The sequence below is a fragment of the Lemur catta genome, chromosome 14 (genome assembly GCF_020740605.2).
Source record: "Lemur catta isolate mLemCat1 chromosome 14, mLemCat1.pri, whole genome shotgun sequence".
NCBI lineage: Eukaryota > Metazoa > Chordata > Mammalia > Primates > Lemuridae > Lemur > Lemur catta.
In genome coordinates, this window is record NC_059141.1 from 34,798,634 (window position 1) to 34,811,365 (window position 12,732).

General features: G+C 35.4%; 1 protein-coding gene across 2 annotated transcripts in view; it reads left to right on the forward strand.

The window, feature by feature from the left end:
• The window catches only part of PRKG1 (protein kinase cGMP-dependent 1), a 1,158,333-nt gene that overhangs the window by 811,901 nt on the left and 333,700 nt on the right, over positions 1-12,732 (forward strand). For both annotated transcript variants that reach the window (XM_045569367.1, XM_045569366.1), the window contains exon 5: positions 10,506-10,569. In XM_045569367.1, the coding sequence (XP_045425323.1) occupies positions 10,506-10,569 (64 nt within the window). The remainder of the gene's footprint in view (positions 1-10,505; positions 10,570-12,732) is intronic.

Sequence of the window (12,732 nt, forward strand, 5' to 3'; positions counted from 1 at the left end):
CGGATATTTCCAGCATTCTTGAGTCTAGACTGAGATTCATATCTAACACACCAGAAATTTGTTTTGATTCCTGAAAATCATAAACAATTTACATAATCTCTATTGTAGTTGTGGTGGCTGCTGAAGTTTATTGAGCCTTTGCTATGTACCAGGCACCTTTTCATGCTTTACACCTACTATTTCTCTTGTGTTCGTCACAGCCCTATGTGAAAGATGGTGTCATTCTCTTTTTTGTAAAGTAAGAGGTCTGAGACCTGGACAGGTTAAGTAACTTGCCAAAAGCTTAGTAGCAGAGCCTAGTTCAGCCTGATTCCTTTTGATTCTAATGCCCATATGCTTACCCACTATACAATTCTCTAGTATAAAGGAATTTAAACTTTATCTCATGGATGATAAAAGTACAATATACTTGGTATCTCTAGAGTGGTTCGCTTTAGTATTTTTATGCCAAAGAAATTAATTCTCTTAATCTTGAGAGATAATAGACAGCTATTAAAAGGTTAGGGCCATTGTGTGATAAAAGGCTAAACAGTGCTAATAGTAAATAAATCTGGCAATGATGTGTAAAGTAGATTGGATTGAGATGTGGGACAAGAGACTCAGGGAAGGAAGCCCAGTTATAAGACTGTTGCATAACAGACTATAAGCGGGATCAATGCCAAACGATCCAATTAAGGAGAAGAGTATGTCTGGAGCAGAACATTTTTGATGAGCTTACGAAGGGGCATAATTAGAGAGCTATAAGGTTAAGGACTCTTACTTTAATCCTTCATCAGTACAAATTGATTTCTTTGGTAAGTCAGAGATTTCTACTTTGATTCTGTAGGAAGTCACTGGCACAGTGATAAGCAATACCTGTCAATATTGCGTGGCATTAAATTTGATACAGAGCTGCTTACTTATGACGGCATCAAAAGGCTACTGTTCTCCAAATGCTACCCAAATATAATTAATATAACTCTGTAAGCTTTGTTCTAGGCAAAGAACTATTTCCAGACTTGTGTTTGTTCAGATGTTTTGCCTTATAGACATGGGGCTACATCAGATACTCTTTAATTATATTTAAAAACTATAACCTTTTGATAAAATTGAACCCTTTACTACTAAGTAGGTTAAAAAAACTTGCCTGTTAAGTATTAAAAAAAAAATTAAGCTGTTAAAATATGTTCTTTCCCCTACAAGGAGCCATTCTTGCCTCCTCTTATTGTGGCAACTGCAGAGAGGTTTCAGCCTAGGTCAGCCGCTTGTTGTGCAAAGACCCAATTATTGAGACAATGAAGATTGCCAAGGAAGAAAGGAATTTTTAATATGACAGCCTTTTTTTTTTTTGTAATGCTCCGTGACTGTGCTTACCCATGACAGACTTCTTGTCCAAGAATAGGGGAAAATCAGACTAACAGCGATCATGGGCTTTTAAAGGAGAGGCCGCATGCCTTGGTTCAGGTCCTGGTGTAACTGAAAAGGGCTATGTGCATTGGGGGTAGGTTGTATAGGATGGTGAATCTTGGCATCAGGAAATCAGCCTGGGGGCCTTCAGAATCTCAGATCCTTTGTCTTGCAGAAAATCCACCATTTTGGGGAAATAACTCAAGAGATCAAGTAGTTAAGGGAGAGGATTATAAAAAAACATATAGGAGTCATTGAAATTTGTTCTTGGGGTGAGTTACACTCTCTTCTTTCTCATCCCACATCCAGTCTATCGGGAGATCATGGTGCCACATTAAAAATATAACAGAGCCCAACTGCTCCTCACCACCTCCATTGCTTCCACCCTGTTCAGTCCTCCATCATCTGTCATGCAGTAGACTCCTGTCTGGTCTACCAGCTTCTACTCTTGCCCTTTACAGTTTATTCTCCATAGAGCTGACAGAGGGATCTTTTAAAGATGCTAGTAAGATTGTGTCACATCTGGGTTTGAAACTCGGCAATAGTTCCACATTTCACCTAGGTTAAAGCCAAGTCCTTACAATGGTCTACAAGCCCCTTTCTGATCTGCCCCATGTTTAATCTCTTGTCTGTTACTCTTCCACTTTCCCCGTGGTCTACGCACACTGACCCCTTTGCTGTTCCTGAATGCACCAGGCACTTAAAACCCTTTGCTCACTCTGTTCCCTCTGCCTGGATGCTTTTCCCCCAGATTTCCAGTTAGCTGTCTCCCTCACCTATCTCAGATTTGTGTTCAAATCTTCCTTTCTTAGTGAAGATATCTTGGTCACCCTATTTACCATTTCAGTTTCCCTCTCCTCCTGTTTTAATCATTGCTACCCTGTTCTACTTTTGAATCGTGTAAAATTCTGTAGCTCTTATCTAATGTACTGTATGATATATATGTGCATATATAAAATATGTACAATATGCATTATTTATTATGTTTAGTCCATATTTGCTATTTGCTTGCTGAATAAGCAGCAACCTTTCCTTTTGTTTGCTGATGAATCCCAAACACTTAAAACAATTTCTGGCTCCTGGTAGGCACTCGATAACTTTTGGTGAATAAACAAATCAATTAAACAACATTTTTCCCAACATTAGAGAATTTTTTTAAATGGGCCCATTCAGATACATTTTATCTACTTGTAACCATAATTGTATACTTCATATTTTTTGGTATTATAAAAATATATTCACAAAATAGAAAAATTTGAAAATACAAGAAAGTAGACAGAGAGAGAAAATAAGTCTAATAGTCATTCCACCTAACACAATCTTTGTTAAGCCTCTGTTTTTTAAATTTTTTGGTAAAGCTCTATTCATAATTGTAAGGGGTTTTAGTCAAATGTAATTATTGTATACATCATTTTTACTATATTTTTCTTCTAATATCATAAGTATTCCATGTTTCACATATTTTTCACCAATACATCAGTTTTAATCACCACATGTCAGTGATTCTGCAACATACATAGGTTATACCTATTGATATTTACTGTTAGACTGCGGTCCCCAACCCCCGGGCTGTGGACCAGTGCCGGTTCAGGGCCTGTTAGGAACTCGGCCGCACAGCAGCAGGCGAGGGAGAGAAGCCTCCTCTGTATCTTCAGCCTCTTCCCATCTGCTTCCCATCTCTCGCATCACCACGTAAACCCCGCCTCCTGCCAGATCAGCAGTGGCATTAGATTCTCATAAGAGTGTGAGCCCTAATGCAAACTGTGCATGTGAGGAATCTAGGTTGTGCTCCTTGTGAGAATCTAATGCCTGATGATCTGAGGTGGAGCTGAGGCGGTGATGCTAGGGCCGAGGAATGGCTGCAAATACAGATTATCATTAGCCAAGAGGTTTGACTACACAATAAATGTAATGCGCTTGAGTCATCCTGAAATCCAGTCCGTAGAAAAATTGTCTTCCATGAAACTGGTTCCTAGTGCCAAAAAGGTTGGGACCACTGCTGTGAGAGAGAGGAATTAAAATGAAAAAACTTTGTAAATATTTAATAATTCATTTGAAAACTTCATAATAAGCATATTACATGTTAGCATAAAGTCTATTTTTATGAAAATAACTGTATTTTACAAAACCAAAAAAATAGAGAAAAGTGTGAGTTACAATTTTTACAACTCTCTCTCTTTTTTTTTTTTTTTGAGACAGAGTGTCGCTTTGTTGCCCTGGCTAGAGTGAGTGCCGTGGCGTCAGCCTAGCTCACAGCAACCTCAGACTCCTCGATCCTACTGCCTCAGCCTCCCGAGTAGCTGGGACTACAGGCATGCGCCACTATACCTGGCTAATTTTTTCTATATAGATTTTTAGTTGTCTGTATAATTTCTTTCTATTTTTAATAGAGGCGGGGTCTCACTCTTGCTCAGGCTGGTCTCAAACTCCTGACCTGGAGCGATCCACCCGCCTCAGCCTCCCAGAGTGCTAGGATTACAGGCGTGAGCCACCGCGCCCGGCCTACAACTCTCTTAATATCTAGTTTGATCAAAGTCTGGATACTCTTATCTTATTCTGCATTCAATCTGTTGAATTTATGTTGTTTTGGTTGAAATATATGAAGAAAATACAGTGTCACAGAGATGTATAGTATAAAAGGGAGGAGTATGCTAATGGCGTTTTAAAATAATTGTAGACATTCTTCATTCTGATTTGATACTGCACCAACATCCAACAAGTGCAGTTTCTTAAGGGTTAGTTGCAGGGTGGAATCTGAAACCATAGCAATGAACTTTTCATACTCTATTACATTAAAATTCATTGGTCCATCTTGTAATTTGAATGGATCTTTCACCTATGTGTGATCTTGTAACATCATGTTTTGGTCATTTGGAAAATATTAGTTCACTGAGTTATGTGAAATTTCCAATATTAAAAAAACTCATACTTTTTAATGTCAATATATCACTACTGATCTCATCAGGGAAAGGTCTACAAGTATTGGAAAGCTCTTATGCTCACAGTAGTGGATAAAAATATTCTGAAGTTCTAATTTTCATTTGAAAGTTTGAATTTTATCATTGGCAACAAACACTGTTATTTCCCTTGAAGTGACAGGCTTACCTTGTTAATTTAGTGAAGCTGTCTGCCAACTACCCAAGTCTGAATAATCAGTTTTATTGGTCATTCTCCAGTAGAAAAATGATGTTCCTTGAAAAACGTGGCTAATTCAGCTTACAGCTGCAACAGCCATTCAAGTGATTTTCCTTGAGACAACTATCATACATCAATATGCAGAAATGCTTCATGTATAATTGCAATTTTTTCGCACATAATAGTAAAAATATGTACACTTAAGGTTTGAAATTTAATAAAATTAATAACTTTTACTATTTCAGCAAACTCATTTACTATTTCAGCAAAAACCTTTCACATTTTAAAATGAAACTGGCATGTTTTTAATTTAATAAATTAGTTAATTAACTAATTTACTATGAATGTGTAGTGATTAAGAATATAACCATTATCATAGTTTGGTGTTACTGCCTTGATTTGCACTGAGGATCCACAATTGCTTTTGCATCATTGATGCAAATGTCAACACGATTGTTCCAAGATAAACCTTAAGATTCTAAATATTATTCAAGTCCATTTTTTAAAAAGTTATTCAACACTGAATACCACAATTACTGCTTGGGTTTGTTACCACACATTCGTGTAAATAATGATTTCTTTGATGATTAATTGGGTCTGATACCAGATGAATACAGTCAAAGCAGCAAGTCCAGCCTTGTCTGTTGCTTTATCCGTTTGTAAAGCAAAAGTCCAATTCTGCAGACAAGATCTTAATTCAGCCTTTACTTTGCAGCTAAATCTTTAATGCAGCAAGTTGCTATGTCATTAGAAAGAGGCAGTGCAATGATTTCCTTTACTGACTTTGCATTTAGCTGACATGCAGCAAAGTCAATTCTACAAGGCTTCATTGGTTTCAGCTATTATGTGGGCTTCTCCAGTCAATATATGGTAACTGACCTCTAAGATGCTTCACTGACTTTTTCATTTCCATTTGAAAATCTGTACCAATTTTTGGCTTTTAAAAAATTCCTCATGTCTGTATTTTAAAAACTCAGTTTTCTTTTCTTTAACATGTGAATGATTTGTCTTAAAATGGCATCACAATTTAACTGGCATGATGATACTTTTCAATAGCATTGTTGTGTAAGATAATAAGGTAAATTATTATCATTTATACTCTCAGAGAAAGATAGCTTTTATCATATTTTATTCTTTCAGAAAACGCTCTAATGTATCATTTAAAAAAGTTTATCGATACATAATTATTATACATATTTATGGGGTGCATATGATATTTTGATACATTTTTATGTTTTCCAGTTATCTCTAGACTTAGAAATTGGCAGCTGTGGCTTGAGAATATAAGTTTTCTAACTACCCTTTCAAAGGAAATAACAATTCTTAAAAATAAGAAAAACATAATAAATAAATTTTCTTTTATTAAATTCTTAATATTAGTACTATAGAATTGTAAGTTTTAGAAAAAACTCAATAAGTTAGGAATGTTTTTTTATAAATATAAGACTATTATCGTAAAACAAGATATCCAAATATATTTGCTTCTTCTTTTTCCACTTAGGCGCAAGGAAAATTTCAGGATTTTCAAAGAATGATTTATTGGATAATAATGTTACAGAAATTATAACAGATATAATGAAAAATAACTAGTAAGAGCAGAGTAGACATACTGAAAGCATTCTAAATTTGTGTAAACAGTACATTATTCCGTAAACTTACTACTTTAAAAAAATTTAGAAAACATAAGAACACACAAGCATACATTCCATTAGTCATCAAAGTGATGATATCATCTCATGTCAAGTAACCTCTGGAGAATTCTGATACATGTGAAAGAATAAGAGTCAAAAGGGCAAATTACAACTTATGAAAATAGTTTTAACATTGACCCCCATGAAAGGGTCTTGGAAACCTCTGGGCTTCCGCACCGCACCTCCTGCTGTTTGTATGTTATTCTACATACGCTCTCATTTTTTTTTTCTTTTAGAGACAGAGTCTCACTCTATTGCCCAGGATGAAGTGCAGTAGCCTGATTATAGCTTACTGTAACCTCTAACTCCTAGGCTCAACTGATCCTCCTGCCTCAGCCTCCCAATTAAGCCAAGTGTGTGCCACCACGCCTAGCTAATTTTTTTTAAAATTTTTTTGTAGAGATAGGATCTTGCTGTGTTGTCCAGGCTGGTCTCAAACTCCTCAGATCAAGTGATCCTCCCACCTTGACCTCCCAAAGTGCTGGGATTATACTCATGAGCCACTATGCTGGGCTTATCCCTAATTTTTTTTATTGATACATAGCTGTCATAAAATTCTTTGTACTTAGGTTTTCCTCTCCCTGTTATTGTTTTCATACAGTAGGTTATCAGAAATAAAATCATTGAGACAACCTAAGGCTGTGGGACATTTATTAATACAGCTGTCCCAGTCTCTTCAAAATGTCAGTGTCATATGGGACAAAGGTGTGAGGATTGTTGTAGAATAAGAGACTAAGAAGACATAGCCAAAAGCAATGTTTGGGTTTTGACTGGATCTTGATGTGAAAAGAAGAAACAAACTATATTCTTTAAATATGAAATTTGAATATGGAATGAATATTAGATGATTTATGGAATTATAATTTTGTTATGTATGCTAATGATATTAAGGTTATTTATTTAGGAAAATGTTCTCATTTTAGGATTTGCATGCTAAAGTATTTTTGAAGTATATCTACAACTTACTCTCAAAGCTTTCACACAAAAATACCTATCTATTATTCTATACATACACATAGAAATATACATGAATTGAAAGTAGGTAAAGCAAAAATGGCACAATATTAACATTTTTGATTCTAAGTATAGGGGACAAAAGTAATCCTTAAACTATTCTTTCAAGCTTTCAATTTATGCAACATTTTTTAAAATTTTTTTTATTTCAGCATATTATGGGGTTACGTATATTGCCCTTGCCCCGCCCAAGTCAGAGCTTCAAGCATATCCATCCCCCAAATGGTTTATGCAACATTTTTTATAATAAAAAGTTGGGAAATAAATGAACTAAATCAAATGTTATTAGTATTATTGATTCATTTTTAAATTATTATCTAAAAGAATAAAGCATTGTTTTGAAAGGAATATCTTAATACCATCACTGAAAAGTATGTAGCTCAATGAGTAAGTGGTCAGCTTACAGATGAGAATATTCATCCTTTGCCAGTGCTGAGTGGTGTGACCTCAGGCAAACTCTCAAGGTCCCAGTTGTCTTATCCGTAAAAATAGATGACAATAGCAATAGCTATTTGATAAGGTTGTTATAAACATGGAATTTATATGATCTATAAAACCCTTACCCCAGTGCCTGGCAAATAGAAAGGATTCAAATCTCATCTTCTATTATTGTCATTACGGATTCCAAGTTCTTGCTTCATTCAATTAGAAAACCAATAGAAAACCACCACACATTAAATCATCTCTATTATATTACGTTCAAGTGCATTCTGTAACTGCAGGCCTATTGCAAATCCTTAGGGAACCAAAACATTTAATACATCTGTAAGAATCACTTGTAATTAGTATGTAAATTGTTATAATAAGTTATTTTTTATATAACTGAAAATATTCTTCTCTGGTGTTTAAACATTTTCATTGGAAGTTTGTCCTTGCAATTATTCTGCCTTAAGTTTCAAAATCATAGGCAACTTTATTTTGAATTATTTTATGTCCAAATTAGTGGAGTCTAAATTGATGTCTTTTGGTATATTGGGGAAAATTCAACTAATATATTTTATGGTTAAAATTTCAAACTATGAATATTCTTAATTGTTGTGTTCTTTTTTTATTTCAGATTATTAATAGGGGTACAAATGTTTAGGTTAACATATATTGTCTTTGCCCTGCTCGGAGTCAGAGCTACAAGAGTGTTCATCCCCCAGATGGTACTCGCTGTATGTACACATCAGTATATGAGTGGATTAATTGTTGTGTTCTTGATGTTCAAGCTACTAGTAGGCCAATACTTCTTAGAAAGAAAATTAATTATTTGACAAAACTTATCTAGTGTTTTGAGAATAGAAATCTTAGGATCTTAAAAATGGCTACAAAAATGTTTCAGAGTAATTTATAAAAGCGTAGGTACTTATTTTTCTGTTAAATGATTTCCATTTTATGAAGTCCAGAAGTGTTTCAGTTGTTACTGATAATTTTTTGGAATGTTTCTTCTCAAAAATTATCCTTAATTTTTATTAGTAATAAATACTGCTCAAGGTTTTGAGGCATTTAGAAAGACATCTAAAATTGTAAAAGATAATATATTAAAAATGCCCTCCTAAAACTTAATGTTTTGTTTTTATTTAGTGTGTTATATGATCAGGAAAATATCAAAATTTTTTCTCATGGATGACAACTCATGAGTATGAAAATATTGCAGTATGACTTAACATAGACACAGACTCAATTGAAATAAAAGGTGTAGCATAAATATAAGAGGCCTGTCTAAAGAAGAAAGACAATTATAATAAAATGAGGAAAACTCAGTTGTAGTTTGTATTTTCTACAAATGCCCAATGGGATGAAAGCACTCTAATTATTCAATTTAGAAGAAACTAAAATACGAAGACAAGAACTCATTAAAAGAACAAAGAAAGGCTAGATTTTTTCAACTTGCATAGCTCTTTTTTCCCCCTTTATTCTCTCAGGACGATGAATCAACCTCCATAACTCATGAAAACAGCTTTCTCTAACTTCTTCTGTCTCTGTCTGTGATATGTTCCATCCAGCTGCTGAAATAGACTGCCTTCTGGAAATTAAAACTCTCATGGCTCAGACCACAGCAGTAAATCTGGCGAAACAGATGGTCCTGGATGAATTGTTACACCTCTACATGAAACCTTGGGATTTTATCAATAGGCTTTATCCTAAGTTATGGAAATCAAAGTGACAAATTAACAGCAAAACTTTCATGCTTATATCAAAACAGCATACTATGGCTTCTTCCATTGTATCCTTCTAATCAAGCCAGAATTATGCTGTAACTCAAATATTGGACGTGCAAATGTACATGCATTTATAGTCTTTTCTCTATTCAAGCATTGAGATATAATTAAAGGAAAATTTAGTTTGATATCCAGTTAGATTATCCAGTGGAGTTTCAGGAATTATATGTTGATGAGTTTTTGGTTTTTTATTTACAGTTATTATTACTTCACATAAAAGAAGTTTTATTGGTTTGTGTATTCAACATAATTCAATATTTTTATTATCTGTTTCATGGGGAAAAATAAGAGAACAGGGTGAGAAGATAGGAACTAATGTTTTTAGTATCATGGTACTATGAGTCTAACTCTTTGTTCTACCTTGTCCTGTCTGGTGCTGATAACTGTTATATGAAGCAGTCACATACTCATGCTTTCATAACTTCATTCAACATATGTTGTTGGGTTTGTGATTTGAAAATCACTGAAAATACAGGGGATTGGGCAAGACAGACATAGTTCTTATCTTTGTGGAGTTTTAATTCTAGCAGGGAAGATATGCAATAACAAATATCTGATTAATTATCTAATTACATTTGTAGTACGGGATTAAAAAGCTCATAATAAAAGAACTTGACCTAGAGGGGTTGCAGAGAGTGGGAAGCTTTCCAAAGTTGTTAAATGAATGCTTGCAGATCCGAATGTATCATCAATCAACCTGTGTCCTAAAGAATGGATAGGAGTTGGCCTGGAGATAGATGTGTATATGGAGGGGGACCTGGGAAGGGAGGTGGAGCTGGGAGGAATCAGGTGACAGCAGAGTGGTTTTCTTCTCATTATGGGTGAGGCACCCGCAGTCATGCAGGTAAATATAACTGTGATTTGGACTCGGTTATGTCCAACCTCTAAGCTCTTTTTCATGCGACATACCTTTTTCCTGTTAGAGATCAAACCATGCTTAAATAATTGCTTTTGTCTTCATCTGCAGATTCTTTATTAGGACATGTTTTTGCATTTTCATTTAGATAGAGCGCCATTTTGTTTATGAAAGTAGTTGCTGTTCGTGGGTTCAACATCATTCTTCTTTCTTTTTCAGCGTTCCAACATTCCAGAGCCTTCCTGAAGAGATCCTCAGCAAGCTTGCTGATGTCCTTGAAGAGGTAATTGTTTTTAGTCTTTGAACTTTTTGAGATGGGACCCAGCCCTCTCTGCTGGCTTCTTTCACAGCTGTGTGATGAGGAGTCACAAAGTACAGAGAGAACTTTCATGTGTTTTTTAAAGCTCTGGGATGAGGTATATGTTTGGCTTCAAATAAAAAGCAGCTTAGCACATCCAACATTTACACACAACTAAAAGTGTGAAAATCAATTTACCTCCAAAGGGAGGAAAACTTATTGTTTTGGTAAATATAATGTTATTTTGTCTTACAAGAATAAGAGTAGCATATTTCTCTTATTTCAATTTGTGTAAAGTAAAATTGTAGTTATTGCCACTCTGAACCATCAGATTAGCAAATTTACAGCAGGAATTAGCAGTTGGATACATATTTTATTAGCATATAAGTATATTTTACACACAAAATTTTATGCCTGAATGTGGAATATCACTGTTAATTGTTTTTCTCTGAACCCGTAAAGCCATGGTTTGAGAAAGGAGAAACAATGCACATTGATGATGTAGGGAAGTTCAGACTTTCCCTTTGAAGGTTCAAGTCTAAGTCTGTTGAAATGAATTGACAATAGACAAACCATAGGGGAATAGCAGGAGAATAATTACCTAACAACTCAATGAAGTACAGATGCTTCTATACCCTTCTTCATGGGGGACTGAAAGAGGGGGAATGTAAGGCAATTCTTTCCAGGAATAATAAATGATTATTAGGGAGAATGAATGGACCTGGAGACATAATTAACTTGTAAATGATTCTCTTTGGAATTTGGATGAGCCTGAGAGGCAGACATTACCGCCTGCAAAAGTCTGTTCAGGTGTGGTTGTGTTCCTTAGTCTTCTTTTCTGAGATAGATAATGAGATTTCAGGGAGGAGATGGGATGCAATCGTGTTTTCTTTGGCAAGTCTAGTCTTCAGGTAGATAGTGGAATATTACAGTAGAGCCTCTTTCAGCATCTTCTGACCTTCAAGGGCCTTTAATTTAAAATAATTAGCATACCAAGGCGCCATATTTTGGGATAAAATTACTCGGGCTTCTTTACTGAGAATCCAAGAATAGTGTCCATGAAGTTAACTTCCTGCTCTAGGAAGTTGGATGCCCTAGCTGAAGTGGGAAGCATGGAAAAAGATGCTCACAGTCCTTTCCGCATTAAATTTATATTGTAGAAGAGGAGATTCATATTAATCAATCAGATGCATAAAAATTAATTAATTAGAATTATAATGCAAGCCAATAAGTAAGGTATGAGCCTCTAAGATCATAAAACAGGGAACCAACATAGTTTTGGGGGACATGGGAAGATTTTGAGGGAACATTATAAGCCTAGCTCTACAAAGTAAGTAGGGGTGGCTTTATGAAGGAAAATTGTTATAAAGTAGAAGGAACCATTGGGATGAATAAAGGCAATCACTGGACATGGTAGCTGGAGTGCAGAATGTGCCTAGAGGTGGGATCTTACAGGGTCTATTAGGTCCAGTGAGATAATTTGATTTTATCCTCTTAGCCAGAGAAAGGCTTTTAAGGGTTTTCGCCTGGGGAAAGTAGAGGCAGGATTAGATGAACAAACTTTTTTTAAAGAGTATTCCAAAATGAGGCTTAATTGGGTGAAATGAGAAGTGAAATGAGATGCAAATGGTCAGCCCTGGAGCAGAAAGTGATTTAGGAAGGTGTTTCCTCACCTGAATCTCATTTTCAGATAAATTTCCCTCTTGCCTTCTACATATTGATCGTTTTTATCTATTATACAATTATTTATTGAATGCCCATTGTGTTATGGAACTCTTTCAGGCTCTGAGAATGCAGCAATGAAAACCAAAACATACCCCAAATCCCTGTCTTAATGGAGTTTACATTATTCAGGTGGGGGCCACAGGGAAAATAGGCAGTAAACAGAGTAAATAATTTTTAAAAGCAAATGATATATTCAATAGAGATAAATCCTAAGGAGGAGAATTTAGGCAGGAGTGGGGGCAGAGTAGGTGGAGTTTGGGTATTAGTGTGCGTAAATAGAATTGTCAATTGAATAAAGATGTGAGGGATTATTTGGGTCAAGGAAAGAGTCTGTGCAGAGGCTGCAGGAAGACTGTGCCTGGAGAGTTCCAGGAACAGAGACCGGTAAGTGTGACAGGATTTTACTAAGGGGTCAGAAGAAGT